The following is a 22,514-nucleotide window of genomic DNA, read 5'->3' as shown; positions in this document are numbered from 1 at the left end:
TAAAGAAAACATTGTCACAGAAATGAAGAATGGCTTTGATTGGAATTTGATGGTCATGGCTAAGGAAGGAATCTCCGAGCCTTAGGATATATCAATAATCTTTGAAAACTGAAAAGCAAAGCAAAACATAGACTGGAAAAAAAAAACTAACAGGGCTTCCCTGGTGGCGCAGTGGTTAAGAATCCGCCTGCCAATGCAGGGGACACGGGTTCGGGCCCTGGTCCGGGAGGATCCCACATGCCGCGGGGCAACTGGGCCCGTGAGCCACGACTACTGAGCCTGCGCGTCTGGAGCCTGCGCTCCACAACGAGAGGCAGCGACAGTGAGAGGCCCGCGCACCGCGATGAAGAGTGGGCCCTGCTCGCCGCAACTAGCGAAAGCCCTCGCATAGAAACGAAGACCCAACACAGCCAAAAATAAATAAATAAATAAAAATTAAAAAAAAAAAAAAAAAACTAAAAAACAAACAGGGTTAAAAAAAAAAAAAAAAAACTAACAAACAAACCAGGATATCCAAGGACTGTGGGACAACTACAAAAGATGTAACATGCATATTGGGAACATCAGGAGAAGAAGAAGAAAGAGAGAAAGGAGCAGAAGAAATATTTGAAATAATTACGACTGAGAATTTCCTCCAAGTTAATGTCAGACACCAAAACACAGATCCAGGAAATTCACAGAGTAACACACAGGATAAATGGCAAAAAAACACACCTAAGCCTAACATCATCAAACTACAGAAAATCAAAGATAAAGAAAAAATCCTGAAAGAAGCCAGAAGAGGAAATAAACACCTTACCTACAGAGGAACAAAGAATTACATCTGACTTCTCCTCAGTAACCATGCAAACAAGAAGACTTGGAGTGAAATATTTAAAGTGTTTAGAGGAAAAAACCCATCAACCTCTGAATTCTGTACTCTGTAAAATTATCCATCAAAAGTGGAGAGGGACTTCACTGGTGGTCCACTGGTTAAGACTTTGCCTTCCAATGCCAGGGGTGTGGGTTTGATCCCTGGTCAGGGAGCTATAATCCTACATGCCCCACGGCCAAAACACCAAAATGTAAAATAAAAGCAATATTGTAACAAATTCAATAAAGACTTCCAAAAAAACAAAGTGAAGGAGAAACAAAAACTTTCTCAGACTAACAAAAATTGAGGGCATTTGTTGCTAGTAGGTCTTCCTTGCAAGAAATGTTAAATGATGTTCTTTAGAGAGAAGGAAAATGATATAGGTCAGAAGCTTGAATCTACATAAAGAAAGGAAGAGCGTTGAAGAAGGAAAAAAAGAAGGTAAAATAAAAACTTTTATTTTTTATTCTTAATTGATCTAACAGAAAACAGTTTTTTCAAAATACTAATAGCAAGAATGTATTCAATTACAACTTATTCTTAATTGATCTAATAGACAACAGTTTGTTCAAAATAGCAACAATGTATTCAATTATATCTGCTTATGTATATATCATATATATGCACTTATGTATGCTTACATATAAGTGAAACGAATGATAGCAATTATACAGGGACAGGAGGACAATTAGAATTGTTTTGTTATTATAAGGTACACCTACCCATGAAGGGGTATATGTCATTTGAAAGTGAAATTGGATTAGTTGTAAATGTACATTGCAAACTCTAGGGAAAGCACTAAAAATAGTAAAAGGAAGTATAACTGATATGCTAAGAAAGGAAAGCAAAGGAAATCATATAAAATGACTAATTATAATCACAAAAGGCAGAAAAAGAAAGGAAGACAACAATAGGAACAAAGAACAAGGGCAAAAAATAGAAAATAGTAACACATATGGTTACTATTTTCCATTAATCCAACTGTATCAATAATCACTTTGAATGTCAATGATCTAAATACACCAATTAAAAGAGTGGATCAAAAACATGACCTAACTCTATGTTGTCTACAAGAAATCCACTTTAAATATAAAGACACATATAGATTAAAAGTAAATAGATGGGGGAAAATATACCATGCTAACACTAATGAAAAGAGAGCGGGAGTAGCTATATTAATGTCAGACAGAACATACTTCAAAGTAAGGAAAGTTATTAGGGATAAAGAGGGGTATTACGTAATAATAAAGGAGTCAATTCTCGAACAAGACATAACAGTGTATGTGCCTAACAACTGAGCATCAAACTTCATGAGGCAAAATGGATAAAACTGTAAGGAGGAAGATGAATCCACTATCATAGCTGGGGATTTCAATACTCTTCTCTCAGAAATGGAAAGGCCCAGCAGGCGAAAATCAATAAGCACGTAGTTGAACTTAACACCATTTATCAACAAGATATCATTGACATCTACAGACTACTTCATCCAACAACACCAGAATACACATTTTCCTCAAGCTTACATGGAACATTCTCCAATATAGACCACATTCTGGGCCATAAAACACACCTTAACATATTTAAAAGAATAGAAATCACACAATGTCTGCTTTTAGACCGCAATGGAGATAAACTAGAAACCAATAACAGAAAGATAAGTGGAAAATCCCAAAATACATGGAGATTCAGTAACATACGTCTAAATAACATATGGATGAAAGAAAAACATCTCAAGAGAAATTTTAAAATATTTTGAACTAAATGAAAATAAAAATACAACTTATCAAAATTTGTGGGATATAGTGAAAAGCAGTGCTTAGAGGGAAATTTATAGCATTAAATGCATATATTAGAGAATAAGAAAGATCTAAAATCAATCTAAGTTTCCACCATAGGAATCTAGGAAAAGAAGAACAAATTAAACCCAAAGTAAGCAGAAGAAAGGAAATAATAAGAATTAGAGCAGAAATCAATAAAGAAAATCAACAAAACCAAAACCTGGTTCTTTGAAAAGATCAATAAAATTGATAAGCCTCTAGCCAGGCTAAGAAAAAAGAGAGAAGACATAAATTACTAGTATCAGAAATAAAAGATGGGACATTACTACAGATCCTTTGGAAATTAAAACGATGATGAAGGGGGCTTCCCTGGTGGCCCAGTGGTTAAGAATCTGTGTTCCAATGCAGGGGACACGAGTTTGATCCCTGGTCAGGGAACAAAAATCCCACATGCTACAGGGCAATTAAGCCCACATGCCACAAGTACTGACCCCACATGCTCTGGACCCTGCATGCCACAACTAGAAGCCTGTGCTCTGCAACAAAGAGCCCATGAGCTGCAACGAAAGATCCCGCATGCCACAATGAAGATCTGCGTGCCACAACTAAGACCCGATGCAGCTAAATAAATAAATAAACAGGGCTTCCCTGGTGGCACAGTGGTTGAGAGTCCGCCTGCTGATGCAGGGGACACGGGTTCGTGCCCTGGTCCGGGAAGATCCCACATGCCACGGAGCGGCTGGGCCCGTGAGCCATGGCCGCTGAGCCTGCGTGTCCGGAGCCTGTGCTCCGCAACAGGAGAGGCCGCAACAGTGAGAGGCCCGCATACCGAAAAAAAAAAAAAAAAAGGGCCAAAGACTTTAACAGACACCTCACCAAAGAAGATACACAGATGACAAATAAGCATATGAAAAGATGCTCCACATCATATGTCATCAGGAAAATGCAAATTTAAACAATGAGACATTCCTACACACCTATTAGAACAACCAAACCCCAGAATACCACATGCTGGTGAAGATGTGGAGCAACAGGAACTCTCATACTTTGCTGATGGGAATGCAAATCGGTCCAGCCGCTTCAGAAGACGGTTGGAGGTTTCTTACAAAACCAAACATACTCTCGCCATATGATCACACTCCTTGGTATTTACCCAAAGGAGCTGAAAACTGACATTAGTACAAAAACCTGCAGACTGTTGTTGATAGTAGATTTATTCATAATTGCTAAGACGTGGTAGCAACCAGGATGTCCTTCAGTAGAGGAATGAATAAATAAACTGTGGTCCATCCAGACAATGGAATATTATTCATTGCTAAAAGAAATGAGCTATCAAGCAATGAAAAGACATGAAGGAATCTTAAATACATATTACTAAGTGAAAGCAGCTGATCTGAAAGGGCTACCTACTGTATGATTCTATTTTACATTCTGCACAAAGCAAAACTACGGAGGCAATAAGAATATCAGTGGTCACTAGGGGTGCGGTGGTGGGGAGTGATGAAAGGCAGGACACAGAGCATTTTTAGGGCAGTGAAACTACTCTGTGTGATATTATGATAGATAGATATATGTCATGATACAATTGTCCAGACCCACAGAACATACAACACCCATAGTAAACCTTAAGGTAAACTATGGATTTTGGGTGATAACGATGGGTTAATGTAGGTTCATTTTTGTAAAAAAAAAAAAAAAGAGAGAGAGAGAAAAAACAAATACCATTCTGGTGAGTGAAGTGATGTTGATAACAGGGAAGGCCGTGCACGTGTGGGTACAGAGGGGAATGAGGAGTCTCTGTACCTCCTCGCAATTTTGTTGTAAACCTAAACTACTCTAAAAGATAAAGCCTTATTATTATTTTTTTTAAAAAGCGTAGTATGATGAGAATATAAGTAAATGGTGCAATGGGTACCAAAGAATTAAAATATAGTTCCAACATATGCCAGCCCCACTTTAACTTTATTTTTGCATGTGAAGAATGTATATAGCACTTTCCTACCTATTTTTATACATTGAAAACTAGACTTGGTATCTTGGTAAAACTATGTTATAGGAAAGCAGAAATTGTATTCTTTATTTTTTATCTTTGTTTTCTGTTATCCAACCAAGCTGATGCTTAAGCTTCAAGCTGGTTTCACTGGCACATGAGAAAAGGAAGGTGTGATCTGCAGAGAAACAGAGTTCCTATGTGAAGCTGTTTAGAATGGCACTCAATGTTCAGTGCTCAAGTATGTAGTAAGTACTGTAGTCCTATGGGGGCAAGTGTGTAGGTATTTTGAAACATTTTGCCATAATTGTAATTTTTTTTTGTATTTTTACCTGATGGCATTATTTCCTTTTTTTCGTTGTTTTTTCTTCAAATTTATTTATTTATATTTTTGGCCACGTTAGGTCTTCGTCGCTGCCCGCTGACTTTCTCTAGTTGAGGCGAGCGGGGGCTACTCTTCGTTGCAGTGTGCGGGCTTCTTACTGCGGTGGCTTCTCTTGTTGTGGAGCACGGGCTCTAGGTGTGCAGGCTTCAACAGTTGTGGCACATGGGCTCAGTAGTTGTGGCACACAGGCTCAGTAGTTGTGGCTCACGGGCTCTAGAGCACAGGCTCAGTAGTTGTGGCTCACAGGCTGTAGAGCACAGGCTCAGTAGCTGTAATGCACGAGCTTAGTTGCTCCACGGCATGTGGGATCTTCCCGGACCAGGGTTCGAACCCATGTCCCCTACATTGGCAGGTGGATTCTTAACCACTGCACCAACAGGGAAGCCCAGCATTACTTCTTATAATAAAACCTTTTCTGATTGAAAACTTCAAAAACAAAGTAAAACAAAAACCTATGTTGGGGACTTCCCTGGTTGTCCAATGGTTAAAGACTCCACACTTCCAATGCAGGGGGCCCGGGTTCAATTCCTGCTCAGGGAACTAGATCTCACATGCTGCAACTAAGACCAGGTGAAGCCAAATAAACAAATAAACATTTAAAAACAAAACAAAACAAAACCCAAAAAACCTATGTTGGGATTCCATAAAGCACCTTAGCAAAGTTTTGCTAACAAAGAATGGTCCCTCAGGTGATATTCTAGAGGCACATTCCAGGTCCTTGTCTTTGGGTGGAGGGCCCTGAGGCAGCAGCAAGATTGCCCCAGCCATTAGGACAGTCTGCTTGACCTTACTTACGTAGACTCAGTCCTGTGAGCATCTTTCACTAAGCAGAGCAAAGCCATAGATAGCTTTGTGGTCACCAGTGTATCCTTGGCACTGAAATAACAGTGAGCTGGAGGCTCTTCTACCTTCCTCTGGGCTTTCGCCACAGCTGCTCTTTCAGTTTCCACCCTGTCCTGTGCCCTGAAAGAACTTTGGCATTTGCTGAAAGGTCATCAGCTGCAATTTTAGACCATTGGGTAACAAACTTCTGACATTTAAATGCAGCTGCAAAGTGGTGGGATTGCTCTACCGGCTGTCAGCCTGGGCTGGACGGTGACAGAAGTAGCAGCCCCTTCCTCAGATCCCTTTATGGACGAGTGGTTGACCGCTTATAAAGGACACCAGCCAATACTCTCCCTTCTGACTCCCAAATTATCTAGTCTTGTTCATTCTTAACACCCATAGTGTGCTGGGCACCAGGGATTCTCCGGACAGTTGTGCTGAAGCACTAGTTTGTTTGTTTACTTCCAATCTCTTGTGAACAAATACATAATAAAAATTAACTAGAAAGGCTAATAAACGCATGAAAAGATGCTCAGCATCACCAATCATTAGGGAAATGCCAATCAAAGCCACAATGAGGGCTTCCCTGGTGGCGCAGTGGTTGAGAGTCCACCTGCCGATACAGGGGACACGGGTTCATGCCCCGGTCCGGGAAGATCCCACATGCCGCGGAGCGGCTGGGCCCGTGAGCCATGGCCGCTGAGCCTGCGCGTCCGGAGCCTGTTGCTCCGCAATGGGAGAGGCCACAACAGTGAGAGGCCCGCGTACTGCAAAAAAAAAAAAAAAAGCCACAATGAGATACCATTTCATACCCATTAGGATGCTAGTTATAAAAAGCAAACAAAAAAAAAAACAGAAAATAACAACTGTTGGCAAGGATGTTGAGACATTGGAACCCTTGTGCACTTCTGGTGGGAATGTAAAATGTGCAGCCACAGTGATTCCTCAAGAAGTTAAAAATAGAATTACCATGTGATCCAGCAATTCTACTTCTGTGTATGTATATACTCCCAAAAAACTGAAAGCAGGGACTTGAACATGTATTCGTCCTACTGTGGACATGATAGCATTATTCACAGTAGCCAAAAGGTGGAAACAACCAAAGTGTCCGTCAATGGATTAATGGATAAACAAAATGTGGTATATCCACCAATGGAATATTATTCAGTCTTAAAAAGGAAGGAAATTCAGACACATGCTACAACATGGATGCACCTTGAAAATATGATGCTAAGTGAAATAAGCCAGCTACAAAAGGAGAAATATTGTATGATTCCACTTATATGAAGTACCTAGAATCGTCAAATGCATAGAAATAGAAAGTAGAACTGCAGGTTGTCAGGGACTAACGATTGAGGGGGAAGAGAGAGTTAGTGTTTAATAGGCACAGAGTTTCACTTTACAGTAAAAAGACTTTTTAAAAATGTACAGTTCTCTGAATTTTAACACATGTATGGGTTCAAGTTGCCATCACCATAATCAGGATACAGAACAGTTCCATCAGGCAAAAAATTCCCCATCCTGTCCTCCCCACCCCACACCAACTATCCCTGGCAACCATGAAGTTGGTCTCTAACTCTCTAATTTTGTCTTTTTTGAGAATATCATATAAAGAGAATCATACAGCATATAGTCTTTTTTTTTTTTGCGGTACATGGGCCTCTCACTGTCGTGGCCTCTCCCGTTGCAGAGCACGGGCTCCGGACGCGCAGGCTCAGCGGCCATGGCTCACGGGGCCCAGCCGCTCCACGGCACGTAGGATCTTCCCGGACCGGGGCAGGAACCCGCGTCCCCTGCATCGGCAGGTGGACTCTTTTAAGACTGGCTTCTTTCACCAGCATAATGCCTTTGAGATTAGTCCCAGTGCCACATGGAACAATAGCTTGTTTCTTTTTATTGCTGAATACTGTTTTATTTTATGGATCCACCACAGTTTCTTTACCACTATTGAAGAGCATTTGGGTGTTAGCAGTTCCTGACAATTTTAAATAGAGCTGCTATAAATATTCACGAATGGGTTTTGGTGTGAACATACAATTCATTTCTCTAGGGAAGATGTGACGGTCCACTCTGAGCGGCATCGTTTTGTACCACCACAAAGAGGGGAAACCCTCTTAATCAGATGACATTCGACCTCAAAGGAAATCGGGAAACTAATCAGCCGGGCCACTCTCTTTATCTTGTAGCCATTTACTGGCCCAGAACTCCTAATATCCAGCCACTGCTCTTTCTATAATTATGTCTGAAGAATCATGGTTGATCTCCCATGTGAAAGACAAAGCTGAGTTATTTATTGATGGCAACATGAAACATCAGGATCAAAGAAAGTTTCATTCTACAGTCCTCACAATTTCCAGAAGCTCTTGGGGAAGAAAAAGAAAGTTTTCCAATTTAGACGCTGGTGATGTCAAAATTAAAATGTTCTGACATAGAAGCTCCTCTTCTAGGGCTGTATCTTACTGAAGCCCTCACACAAGCACATACACAAAGGTAAGGATCTTGGTGCAGCATTTGAGGAGCAAATATTTCGAAAATATCTGACCGTCCACACAGTGGGAAAGCAGTATGTCTCTGTGTGTCGACACGGATGTATTTCCCAGATGTTTTGCTGTGGAAGACACTTCTGATTGGTTGAAAATCTGGCCAATGCTTCAAAAGTGGAAGGCTACTTGGGGTGGGGGTGTGGGGTAGGCAGAGGGTGTTTCTGGGGAACTATTTCTTTCCTAATAAAAGGGAACGGATGTGGTTGCCCTTCTCCCCTCTTTGGGTCTTCAGATGTTCAGAGCTGTAGTGGCCATTTTGTGCCCGTGAGATGATAAGCTTGCAGGCAAAAGCCAGCCGACCGAGGATGACGGAGAAGAGACAGAGAGGGGTTCCTAATGGAACTCTTGACCAGCTAAATGAATGCCAGCTGCTGCCCTGGAGAAAATATGAGGCTAATGAACCCCACATATTTAAATCACTCTACGTTTGCTATTACTTGCAGCTAAACACATTCTGATTGAAGTAACTGTCAAAGGAAAATAATCAACTTGCCCAGCAATGTGCATATTGTCCTATTTTGTAAAATGAAATTGTATATATGATAGTTATACATACATCAACAAATTGGAAGGGTAGTAACAACTAGCAAGTATTGAGCACCTACTATGACAGGCGCATCTTATCACTTTAATCCTCACAACCACTCTGTCAGGTAGATGTTTTATTGTTATCACCATTTACAAGTGAGGAAACTGAGGCTTCAGGAGCTTTTCCAAACTGTACAACTAGCAGATGACTAGCCTGGGACTCGGAGCCAGGTGTCTCTGCCCCTAGAGAAAGTGCTTGGACCACCCTATGCAGACCTCCTCCCTGTTTACAAATACAGATCCCCACCACCTCTAATGCAGTTATTTCTGGCAGTGGGTTGGAGGATGGGCTGGTTCTGTAGTGTTTCCTTTTCGATAAGCAAGCATCATTTTTGCTATAAAAATGCAAATCTAGAAAAATTGAAAAAATAAAGAATTGATCAAATAACCCTAGTGCTAGGCACTAGGAATAGTTTTTTCTTCCAGATTTGAATACCTATTATAAATATCCATCCAATCATACATGCTTTTTGGACTTTAAAAGCATCCTTTTCAAACATATGAAAGAACCCTGGCTAAGAAGTCCCAGGATTGCCATCATTTTGTTATGTGACCTATACCCCAGATAAGATATCTGCCAATCTGCCTCCTGCAAGATGAGGGAATGGGGCCCTGCAGTAGATACATGTGAAGAAACCTTTTGAGTCTTTGAATAAGAGGGTTTTATGGATTTTTTTTTTTTTTTTAGTGGCTGGAATGCTCATCTCTTACCTTTACTAAACGGTTGCTTCTTAGGATCTTTAAAGAAAAAGTTTCGTCAAGAAGAAGTAGGTCTGTGTTTCCCAGCTGCCTGGTTCTATTTACAGCTTGGCAGCCTTCAGATCAGCCAGTCCTGAGAGGTTTCCTTGAGGACTCGCCCAGTTATCTCAACCACGTGGCCTGGGGCACTTTCCCTTAAAGGTCCTGGCATGGCCAGTACAGATTTCTAATCAGCTCTGATACCGCAGAGCCACTGACCAGCCCTTAGAGATAAGGCTTTCTTCTGCAGGGAGAAAAGGATTTGAAAAACTACCCGCCGCAATGGGGGACAGAAGCCCCTTCGAAACGGACATGCTCACTCTGACCCGCTACGTTATGGAAAAGGGGCGTCAGGCCAAAGGCACTGGGGAGCTCACACAGCTGCTGAACTCCATGCTGACGGCCATCAAAGCCATCTCCTCGGCCGTGCGCAAGGCTGGCCTGGCCCAACTGTGAGTCTACCCCGCTGCAACACGCAGTGATGGGGGGCCCCGGTGCGGGTGGGCAGAGCTGTAGGTGCTTGGGCCGAAACGGGCTCAGAAGTATTAGCCCGTGCGCCCTGGAGGGAAGTTACCTTTAAAGTTTCTGCCAGGTGTCCTTTGATAAAGGGGCCTTTGACTTGTTTCAAGAAAGAAACAAAATACTTGGAGACATGCTATGGAGAAAAAATATATAATTTTCCCAGTTACCATGTATTATAATGATAACACGCTCAGGAGCTTGTTCCATTGAAACATATCCTGAGTTATCGTGACTTGTGCTTGCATTCTCACTGGCACAAAGCAACCGCCAGGAGACTTGCGAGGACGCTTGACGCCCTTTGCAGATATGAGCGTTTTATTACCATGACCTTTGCCCATCATAGTCATTAGGAGGTAGAAATCATTTACTGAATCCCAGGGCCCGTCGTCCGTCTCCTTTCTCACCATCGAAAAGAGTCTTTTGCTTTTAAAACAATATTTTATTTCTTCTCTGTGACTCAATCTTCTCTCCACTTGGTGTGCAGGAAGCTGGGAGGTGCTGGGCCCGGGAGGAGGGAATGCAGAGCGTTCTTCCACTTCGCCCTCTTGGTGCTTTACCCAAGTTCATGCTACAGCTGCCAATCCTCACAGCCAAGGGTCCAGTTTAAGTCTGTGGTGAAAAGAAGCAGTCTTTCCTTGGGCTTCCATTTTCCTGGTAGCGATTGCAGTGGAGGTCCTCTCAGAAGATGAACACACCCATTGTTGTTATTATTAATTATTCCAAAATGAAGAAATAACAAAGTCCAATAATTTGAAATATTTATTCTAACAACTTAGTACTTTTAACACAAAAAAATGTGATAATTGGGGCTTACCTGGTGGCGCAGTGGTTGAGTCCGCCTGCCGATGCAAGGGACGCGGGTTTGTGCCCCGGTCCGGGAAGATCCCACATGCCGCGGAGCGGCTGGGCCCCGTGAGCCATGGCCGCTGAGCCTGCGCGTCCGGAGCCTGTGCTCCGCAACGGGGGAGAGGCCACAACAGTGAGAGGCCCGCGTACCGCAGGTGAAAAAAAAAAAAAATAGTGATAATCACAGAGTTTATTTATATAATGCTTGGTGACTCAGTAATGAGCTCCAAGTTAAAGGTGATTGTGACTGGTTTTCCCCCTCTCTGTGTATTGCTGTAACTGTACGAGTACCTCATTTGGCAATAACGGTCAGCTCTACCTTTAAAGACCTTCATGAACGTGAGACCCAGCTACTTGCCTCTGTTCTGCTCCTATCTTGTGGTGAGCTGGGCTACGTATAGAGCAGTTTCCTGGATTGCCTGCTGACCTCTCAGTGTTACCCATGTTAATGGGCTCCCCAGTGCAGGGCGGCTGGGCTGGGAAGGGGCTGCTGTGGTGGGGTTGTGCTAATCGCTGCAGAACTCTGACTTTGTGGCCATGGAGTGTCCAGAGGACGTGGACTCAGCGATTGGATAATTCAGGTGCTCCTCTGACTTGTTTTTTTGTGTCATGTGATCATGGTCAATGACCTACTCTCGCTAGGGCCTGTAAAATTGTAAAACGGATTGGATACTAATAGCACCTAACTCGTAGGGCTAGTTGTAAAGCTTCGTAGGTGCAGTGATGATGATTGAATGCTCCTTATTACTGTGGTTCCAAGCCCGAACCTGGGGAAATTTGCCGGCTCACAGGGCGATGTCGCTGATCCACCACTAGGTGGCAGGCGCAGCCCGTGGAAGCAAGACGTCAGGCTCTCGCATTTTCTCGGAGGCTGAGGCAGGTGTCCTCCGTAAGGCAGAGACCGCGTATTTTGCCAATTCAGGCGGCATCCTTCCCTGGATGCCTCTGTAATAGATACCCAAGGTGTCAGTGGGAGAAGTCCATTGGCTGGAAATTCCTTCTTTCTAATAAGATGCTGAGATAATTTTAAGAGGACCCTGGAATTGCTTCTCAAAGAGCTGAAAGGTTGCATCCTATCCCAGAGCAATTCTGCTCATGAAAACGGGACTTTAGCATATTCCTGCCACTTTAGAAGCCGTATCAAGATTCCAGTTAAACAACAGGATTGGGTTTGTGGACCCTTTAAATTCTGATGCAACATAACCCAGTTTTGTGGTTGCTGTTGTGTGTTTGTTTGCTTTTATTTTGAACCAGAAGGTACAGTCTTTGAGGTGAGGCCACCAGTATTGTTTTCCAAGGCAGATCTCATCACATCAGACATCAAGCGATGGGGGGATCGGTGGGGGAGGGGAGAGGCTGTCAATCAGGGAAAAGGATGGGAAATGAGCTGTCCCTCGCCCCGGCTTAGGGTGAATCAGTGGGTCTCAACCCTGGCTACCTGTTAGAGCCGCCTGAGCATTGCTTCAACAAAAAGATGGCGTTAACAAAAAGGAGAGGGGGGGATTACTTTCCTGCCATCCATTCTTCTAATTCAGTGAACGTATATTGAGCGTCTGAGCACTGTGGAAACAAGTACAGCGAGTCACAGCTCTTGCCTTCGGTGAGCAGATAATCCAGCAGGAAGGACATTCCCACAGACAGATTGTGAGCTGCTCTGGAAGGGCTGACAAGGCTGTATCTGGTGTGTGTGGCACCAGGGAAGCTTCTGGAAGAGGTTAGGAGGGCAAGTAGAAGAAAGCTGTCTGTGGGCAGAAAGCACTCCCATGGGGGGGATACCATGAGTGAAGGGGGAGAGGAGAGAAGCAGCTTGCTGGGTGCTGGTGGCCTCAGGACCTTGGTGGCTGTTGGCATGAGAAGGGCTTGAGGGGGGTGGTAGCCATGTGGCTCACAGAGAGAAGAGCATGGGGGGGTGGGGGACAGGGAACCCAGGGGTCTGTGTAAGGCAGCTGTGTGCCCGTTGGGTTCCAGAGGCTGAGACTGAGGGTGAGAGGGCCAAGAGGCAAGGCCAGTGTGGGACCAGGCCTTCCTTGGTGCGGCCTGAAACCCACTGTGGAGGACCTGGGGACTCTGGGAGAGACAGTGGTGATCTGACTGATTTTAGAAGGATCCCACCCACGAGGGTGGGAGCTGGAGACTTCTTTTTTTTTTTTTTTTTGGCCGAGCCACGCAGCTTTCGGGATCTTAGTTCCCCATCCAGGAATCAAACCCGGGCCTGGGGAAGTGAAAGCACTGAGTCCTAACCACGGGACCGCCAGGGAATTCCCAGGAGACCTTTGCATAGCAATCCTCTAAAACACAAAGCCTCCAGATAGAATTCTTACAGTAGTGTTCATTCTTACATTGCTTGGAATGGTGGTAAAGAATCAAATTAAACTAGTTAAGTCTGTCCCCCACTTTCCTTCTTATTCAAGTAATGCCAAGCTACAGCAGAGCAAATTTTAATTCAGCCCAGCAGGCCACTATTTGAGGATAATCAACAAATACTAGAAATTCCGGGGCTGGAAAGCCACGGCCCTTTACTTTTTAGAGTTATTAATTATGGCGATATGTCTGACTTTATGAATTCTCTCTCCCAGGGCCGGGGACAGGGTTGCTCGTTAGTAAGATTGAATTCTGGTTAGTGTTTACTGGGACGACGAGGGACTTAGGACAATATCCCTGAGGTGTAAAGGAAGCAAGAGTAAGAACCAGCGCTGTGAAACAGGACGCACTTGGTCGTATTTATAATTTGGAGACTCTGGAGCCATGAAGGGCAAAGAGGGATACAGCGGCGGTATATTGGCGTCTGGGCATCTTTGCTGGAGTCCAGTCTCCCTTCCTGATTTCCTCCAACCTTTTGTCTTCTTAGGTACGGAATCGCGGGAAGCGTGAACGTGACAGGGGATGAGGTGAAGAAACTGGACGTGTTATCCAATTCCCTGGTGATCAACATGCTCCAGTCCTCCTACAGCACCTGCGTCCTGGTCTCGGAAGAGAATAAAGACGCACTTATCACCGCCCAGGAGAAGAGGGTGAGTGTGGCAGCCTTGCTGACGTTCCTCTACTCACCAGTAGAGGGCGCAACTGAGTTGGGAAAACTCTTCGGTTGCCTTGCTTTTTTTTATTTCTGGTATTTTCCTCTATTGCTTAATTTTTTATTTTCTGGAAACAAACAAGGGACTATATGCTTCTTTAGTTGGAATCCTTATGCTGTCTAGTCAAACAGACTCCGTAATAAGGCAGTGATTCATTCAGGAAATAAATCAGAGTGCTTTACCGTAACTTCTCAGTGGATGGGGTTCATCATGGGTTTTCACTTATCGTACTGGTACCAAGTCCCAACGTTTTGGAGCGCTTGAAAATCCAGTCCAGTAAAAAGTAGAGTTCTTGTGGTACTATACCGTCTCTTAATCTTCTCATCCCCACTATACTCCCAGCCCCTTCCCCAAGGGGGTTTGGTTTCAGCAGAGATTCCTTCATGCCTGACAAACTGTTAGACTAAAACATAAAAGAATTCATAAAGATCGTTGCTCTGGCCTTAATGCAATGGTAAACTTGGTTAGTGCAGGGCATGACTGGGGAGGGTCTATATTCACTATGTTTTCACAGTTTATTAAAAAAAAAAAAAAAGCTGGTGGCCAAAAAATTCAACCGATATTCAGCTGCCATACAGTAATGCCAAATAAACACTAAGACTGTTGGCCCTTGTTTTGTACAGTGGGTCCTGGGGGCAAGGTGCCATTTCCTTGTGATTAGCTGAAAGGATGGAAAAAGTAAAGTAAAGCCAAATGTATTGAACACTTGCTGTATGGTGGGGACTGTGCCAAAGCACATTATACTTGTTGTCTCACATAATTAGGCTAAGTCACACCTATTATTTTCAACTTTCAACTTCCACCGATATGACCCTTGATTATCTCTCTGATCAAATCTCACATTTTCTTTCCCTGTTGGCCTGAGCTACACAGGTCTTCACGCTAGTTCTTGAATACTCCTTGCTTATTCCCACGTCAGCTCGTGAACCTTCTCCAGCATATGCTTGATGTTCAAGAAATATCTGTTGAATGCACGCATGCGTGAAATGAAGGGGCTGAATTGGCTTATCCACAGGGAGAATGGGGAATTTCCAAGTTTATGAATTCCACTGCCTTCCTGCTTCACCTCCTGTTGAACAAGGAAAAAAGAAAGGAGAAAAGGAAGAAATAAGAAAGAAAGAAAGAAAAAGAAAGAAAGAAATAAAGAAAGAAAGAAAGAAAGAAAGAGAAAGAAAGAAAGAAAGAAAGAAAGAAAGAAAGAAAGAAAGAAAGAAAGAAAGAAAGAAAGAAAGAAAGAAAGAAAGAAAGAAAGAAAAGAAAGAAAGAAAAGAAAAAAGGGAAAGAAAGAAAGGAAGAAATCTCACATTAAGCTAGGGCATTACTCATTGGAAAGTTAGGGGAAAGGAGATTAGTGGTGGGAAAAATGACTCCCATCTTACTTGATGCTTGATCACCAGTGTTTAATTAGCCAGGACACCCCAGTCCCCAACACTAAGGCTCTCACAGAACCTTGCACATAGGAGGCCTATAAAAAGTATCTGGTGTTTTCTTTCCCCCGAGCTGCCAGTGACAGCAGCGTGAGTGGGCATGAGGGACATGGTATCTCAAGACCCCACCTACTCTGTCTCTGGTCTTCACATCAGCAAGGTAGGGTAGATGCAGCAAAACCCAGAGGAGTATTTTTATTCTCCTGATGTAGTCATACATACCAGCTATTTTAATAAGACAGACCCAGAGGCCCTGGGACATTGTTCTGAGTTTTTCTTTCAGTAAAAATGTGCTAAAATGAAAAAAGCCTGTCTGGGGAGAGGCTCAGAAGTATCAGTAAATCAGTAGCCGACCTTACTGTGGACATGGGTAGAGCTTGTCCAAGGTTGTCTTCAGCTTCTCCACCTCTTCCCTGCAAGGTGCCCATTTCAGACCTGGTTTCCTCTCACACCTTCAGCAGCTCTGAGTCCCCACTGGTCCCAGGTAGGAGGGGAGGGCGGAGCCAGAGCAGGTGGGAGGAGAGCTATTTGGAGGTGGGTGGGACCTCCGTCACCCACTGTGGGTGTCAACTAATCTGTTTATGGGCAGGCGGGCTCTGAGCTGCACAGTTAATGTGTGCTGATACACTCTGCACTCCTTAAGTAATTGCATTTTTTTACAAGGTTATCCCTTTGCTCTGAATCGCTCTTGGTGTAGTGTTGTCTGACACACACAGCCATGTACACAGAGTGTGTTGCTCGGAAGGTGACCTGATCAGGTGTTCTGCCCTCTGCGCATGTAGGGGAAATACGTGGTCTGCTTTGACCCACTGGATGGATCTTCGAACATCGACTGCCTGGCCTCCATTGGAACCATATTTGCCATCTACAGAAAGGTGAGTAAACAGTATGCTCTGTAACACCTCCTTCCTCTGGTGGTTCCAAACGTTCCTGGGCTGGGAGCCACGAGTCTGGAGTTCTAACCTCGGTCCTCCCACTAACCAGACACACTGTGGCAGGCAAGCCATGGACCTCGCTCTGCCTCGGGCTCCTCATTGAATACCCGAATCGCTCATTTCCTTCAGTCCTGTTCTCCGCGTTCCTAGGAAGGGAGGGTGAGCTGATAGATGGGGCCTTGTTCTGAAAATCTGGAGGCAACACAAATGCCAGACGTGGAATTAGGTTCCTGGTGGCATCTGAAGGCCCCTCTGTTCCTTCCTTGTGTATCTTAAATCTTACTGCGTTGGCTTTCTGTTGCTGCTGTAACAATTCACCACACATTTAGAGGCTTAAAACAACCTCCATTAATTATCGCCCAGTTCTTGGGTCAGAAGTTTGGCAGGCATGGCTAGGTTCTCTGGCTTGTAAGGCCAAAATCTTGGTGTCAGCCAGCCAGGCATCCTATTGAGAAGAATTCGCTTCCAGGCTCAGGCTGTTGGCAAAATTCACTGAAACGGTCAACATCCATCCCCGCACATAGTTACAATTTGTGTGTGTGTGTGTGTGTGAGTGTGTGTGTGTGTGTGTGTGTGTGTGTGTGTGTGTGATGAGGACTTTCAAGATCTACTCTCACAGCCACTTTCAAATAGACAATACAGTATTTTTTTTAAACATCTTTATCGGAGTATAATTGCTTTAAAATGGTGTGTTAGTTTCTGCTTTATAACAAAGTGAATCAGCTATACATATATCCTCATATCTCCTCCCTCTTGCATCTCCCTCCCACCATCCCTATCCCACCCCTCTAGGTGGACACAAAGCACCGAGCTGATCTCCCTGTGGTATGCAGCTGCTTCCCACTAGCTATCTATTTTACATTTGGTAGTGTATATAAGTCCATGCCACTCTCTCACTTCATCCCAGCTTACCCTTCCCACTCCCCATGTCCTCAAGTCCATTCTATACATCTGCATCTTTTTTCCTATCCTGTCCCTAGGTTCTTCAGAACCATTTTCTTTTTTTTTTAGATTCCATATATATGTGTTAGCATTGTCTCCTTAGGTAGGCTTATTACTAGATATTTTATTCTTTTTGTTGCAATGGTAAATGGGAGTGTTTCTTTAATTTCTCTTTCAGGTTTTTCATTATTGGTGTATAGGAGTGCAACAGATTTCTGTGCATTAATTTTGTATCCTGCTACTTTACCAAATTCATTGATTAGCTCTAGTAGTTTTCTGGTAGCATCTTTAGGATTCTCTATGTATAGTATCATGTCATCTGCAAACAGTGACAGCTTTACTTCTTCTTTTCCGATTTGGATTCCTTTGATTTCTTTTTCTTCTCTGATTGCTGTGGCTAAAACTTCCAAAACTATGTTGAATAATAGTGGTGAGGGTGGGCAACCTTGTCTTGTTCCTGATCTTAGTGGAAATGGTTTCAGTTTTTCACTGTTAAGAATGATGTTGGCTGTGGGTTTGTCATATACGGAGTTTATTATGTTGAGGTAATTTCCCTCTCTGCCTACTTTCTGGAGGATTTTTATCATAAATGGGTGTTGAATTTTGTTGAAAGCTTTTTCTGCATCTATTGAGATGATCATAAGGTTTTTCTCCTTCAATTTGTTAATATGGTGTATCACATTGATTGATTTGCATATATTGAAGAATCCTTGCATTCCTGGGATAAACCCCTCTTGATCATGGTGTATGATCCTTTTAATGTGCTGTTGGATTCTGTTTGCTAGTATTTTGTTGAAGATTTTTGCATCTACGTTCATCAGTGATATTGGCCTGTAGTTTTCTTTCTTTGTGGCATCTTTATCTTGTTTGGGTATCAGGGTGATGGTGGCCTTGTCAAATGAGGTTGGTAGTGTTCCTCCCTCTGCTATATTTTGGAAGAGTTTGAGAAGGATAGGTGTTAGCTCTTCTCTAAATATTTGATAGAATTTGCCTGTGAAGCCATCTGGTCCTGGGCTTTTGTTTGTTGGAAGATTTTTAATCACAGTTCCAACTTCAGTGCTTGTGATTGGTCCTATTTCTTCTTGGTTCAGTCTTGGAATGTTGTGCTCTTCTAAGACTGTGTCCATTTCTTCCAGGTTGTCCATTTTATTGGCATATAGTTACTTGTAGTAATCTCTCATGATCCTTTGTATTTCTGCAGTGTCAGTTGTTACTTCTCCTTTTTCATTTCTAATTCTATTAATTTGAGTCTTCTCCCTTTTTTTCTTGGTGAGTCTGGTTAATGGTTTATCAGTTTTGTTTATCTTCTCAAAGAACCAGCTTTTAGTTTTATTGCTCTTAGCTATTGTTTCCTTCATTTCTTTTTCATTTATTTCTGATCTTATCTTTATGATTTCTTTCCTTCTGCTAACTTTGGGGGTTTTTTGTTCTTCTTTCTCTAATTGCTTTAGGTGTAAGGTTAGGTTGTTTATTTGAGGTGTTTCTTGTTTCTTGAGGTAGGATTGTATGGCTATAAAATTCCCTCTTAGAACTGCTTTTGCTGCATCCCATAGGTTTTGGGTTGTCTTGTTTTCACTGTCATTTGTTTCTTGGTATTTTTTGATTTCCTCAGTGATCTCTTGGTTATTAAATAGTGTATTGTGTAGCTGCCATGTATTTGTATTTTTGTACAGATTTTTTTCCTGTAATTGATATCTAGTCGCATAGCATTGTGGTCAGAAAAGATAGTTGATACGATTTCAATTTTCTTAAATTTACCAAGGCTTGATTTGTGATCCAAGATATGATCTATCCTGGATTATGTTCCATTAGCAGTTGAGAAGAAAGTGTGACAGCATGGTATTATTAACTCTAGTCCCGATGCCGTACATTACATCCCCAGGACTTACTCATCATATAATTGGAAGTCTGTACCTTTGACCACCTTCACTCATTTCACCTACCCCACCCCTTGCTTCTGGAAACTACCAATCTGTTCTCTGTATCTATGAGCTTTTTTTTTTTTTTAGAGTCCACATGTAAGTGAGATCATACAGTATTTGTCCTTCTCTGACTTATTTCACTTAGCATAATGCCCTCAAAGTCCATCCATATTGTTATGAATGGCAGGATTTCCTTGTTTTTTATTGCTGAATTTTATGTATATATATCTGTGAAAGAGTGATTTCATGTCCTTCAGGTATATACCCAGAAGTGTAGTTGCTGGATCTTATATAGCTCTATATTTAATTTTTGGAAGAACCTCCATACTGTTTTCCATAGTGACTTCATGAATTTACATTCCTGCAAGCAGTGCCCAAGGATTCCCTTCTCTCCACATCCTCACCGACCCTTTTTATTGCTGATCTTTTTGATATTAGTCATTCTGACAGGTGTGAGGTGCTATCTCATTGTGGGTTTGATTTGCATTTCCCTGATGATTAGTGATGTTGACCACCTTTTCATATAACCGTTGGCCCTTTGTATGCCTTCTTCGGAAAAATGTCTATTCAGTCAGATCATTTGTTTTTTTGCCATTGAGTTGTGTGAGTTCTTTGTATATTTTGGATACTAATCCCTTATTCTATGTATGATCTCCAAATATTTTTTTCTTTTTCATTTTGTTGATGGTCTTAATAGCTTCTTAAAGCCAACTGATTTAAAAACAAAGAGGAATAATGAGGGAGGCTCTGCATGTGTGTGGACAGGGCGTATGTAGGAAATCTCTGTATCTTTCTCACAATTTTTATGTGACCCTAAAACTGTTCTCAAAAAAATGAAGTCTTTGAAACAAAAAAAGAGGACTATTACTATACATAATATGGGATATTCACACTTGAATTTTGGTGATTTTGAATACAGAGATTTTGTCTTAAAATTCAAATAAACCAGAGGCTTTGAAGGCTAGTCCAAATAACCATAGATTTTCTCTGATACTGTTTCTAAAGAAGTGGGGCAAGTTTGAGAAACAAATGAGACATGAAGAGAAAGCTTTGTGATGCTTAAGCAATATCTAATGAGAGAGCAGCTTGCTTCAGAAACCTCACGGGGCTGTCACAGCCTCTTAGAACCTTATCAAAGCCAGGGATGATGCCCGTTTCTGACCAGGCTTTTGTGATTTTCTATAAGCATCAAGATAGAAGTTTCAGGACTGTCAGAGAACTGTCAAAAGTATTTTCTTCCCCTTATCTCTGAAGAGCATTGCTAAAACACCCCTCATGATGTCCCATACTGCTTTCAGCTCCCTGTTCTATGATTTTCCTTTTTCTTGAAGTTGACATTTTCCATTTCCAACAGTCACAGATTAGACAAAGTGCAAACTCTCTCCTTTCAAGACATCCAGAACTTTTGGATACAATATATCATCCTTTAAATTCGTGGCTGAGCTCATTGAAATGAACAAGCAATAAACACAAGGTAAGGGGTGGAGGACCAGAATCAGAAAAGTGAAAACCAGAGACTTAAGAGGAGGACTGAGGGAGTTGTCCTGATGTGAGGAGCTGGTCTTGTTGATCTGAATAAATCAAGGGTGTGGGTTTTAACACCCCTACAGGGTCAGGAGACCCCGTCTCCCATTATTATGGGTAAGTCAACCTCACCAAAATTCTACTCTTTTACTGACATAAGGATACATAGACCAGTGGAACACAAAAGGGATCCTAGAGATAGACCCACACATGAATGATTGCCTGATTTATGAAAAGGCAATACTGAAGTTTAATTTGTACAGGATGATCCCTTCAATAAGTGATGCTGGTCCAGGTGAATGTCGGTATGAGAAAAAATGAACTTGACTCCTACTTCACACCATACACAAAGATTAATTAAAGACCAGAGACTTCCCTGTAAAACGTAAAGCTATAAATCTCCTAGAAAAAAAACCACAGGAGAATATCTTCATGCCTTTGAGGAAGGTAAAGATTTTTTAAACAGGACATAAAAAGTACTAACCATGAAGGAAAAGGCTAGTAAACTGGGCTTCATTGCAACTAAGAACTTTTGTTCATCAAAAGACAACATTAAGGATGGACCTAGAGATTGTCATACTGAGTGAAGTAAGTCAGACAAAAGTAAATATATGATATCGCTTATATGTGGAATCTAAAATAATGATACAAATGAACCTATTTACAAAACAGAAATAGGATCACAGATTAGAAAACACACTTATGGTTACCAAGGGGGAAGGGGAGGGAGGGGTAAATTGGGAGATTGGGATTGACATATACACACTACTATATATAAAATAGGTAACTAATAAGAACCTGCTATATAGCACAGGGAACTCTACTCAATACTCAATAATGACTGATATGGGAATGGAATCTAAAAAAGAGTGGATATATGTATAAGTGATTCACTTTGCTGTACAGCAGAAAGTAACACAACATTGTAAATCAACTATACTCTAATAAAAATTAATTTAAAAAAAAGACAACATTAAGAGAGTAAAAAGGCAACTACAGACGGATGGAAAAATTTTCAATGCATACATCCAACAGAGAACTCATATACAGAATAAATAAAGAACTCCTACAAATCAATAAAAAATACTGTCAATCTTATCAAAGGAATGGGCAAAAGACTTGAACAGGAACTTCAAAAAAGAGATTTTTTCCCCCAGCTTGTTAATAAGCACATGAGAGATGCTCAACATCATTAGTCATCAGGGAAATGGACATGGAAACAGCACGGAGACATCATTTACCACCCGCTCCCAACCAGAGTGGCTAAAATTAAAAAGACTAAGCATACCAACTGTAGATGAAGAAACTGGAATTCTAATATATTGGCAGTGGGAGTAGAAAATGATACAAACACTTCAGAAAAATTTGATAGCACCTGCTAGTATTAAACATATACTGATACACTATGGCCCAGCAAGTCCACTCCTGGAGTGCACCCAGGATAAATGGGTGCCTGTGTTTGCCGAAAGATGTGTACAAATTATTCATAAAAGACCCAAACTGAAAAAAACCAAAAAGTGTATCAATATAAGAATAGATAAATAAACTGTGATATAGTCACATGACAAAAAGCTACATAGCAATGCAAAAGAACAAACTATTGCTATGTGCAACAACACAGA

General features: G+C 42.1%; 1 protein-coding gene across 1 annotated transcript in view; it reads left to right on the top strand.

Moving 5' to 3' along the window:
* Positions 1 to 9,888: 9,888 nt before the first annotated feature.
* The window catches only part of FBP2 (fructose-bisphosphatase 2), a 33,637-nt gene continuing 21,011 nt past the window's right edge, over positions 9,889 to 22,514 (top strand). Inside the window, exons 1-3 of the mRNA XM_024753827.1 lie at positions 9,889 to 10,152; positions 13,917 to 14,079; positions 16,352 to 16,444. Of these exons, the coding sequence (XP_024609595.1) occupies positions 9,983 to 10,152; positions 13,917 to 14,079; positions 16,352 to 16,444 (426 nt within the window). The 5' untranslated portion in view covers positions 9,889 to 9,982. The remainder of the gene's footprint in view (positions 10,153 to 13,916; positions 14,080 to 16,351; positions 16,445 to 22,514) is intronic.

This window comes from Neophocaena asiaeorientalis, unplaced genomic scaffold, assembly GCF_003031525.2.
Source record: "Neophocaena asiaeorientalis asiaeorientalis breed wild unplaced genomic scaffold, Neophocaena_asiaeorientalis_V1.1 scaffold220, whole genome shotgun sequence".
NCBI classification, from domain to species: Eukaryota; Metazoa; Chordata; class Mammalia; order Artiodactyla; family Phocoenidae; genus Neophocaena; species Neophocaena asiaeorientalis.
This window is presented reverse-complemented; position numbering and strand designations above follow the sequence as displayed.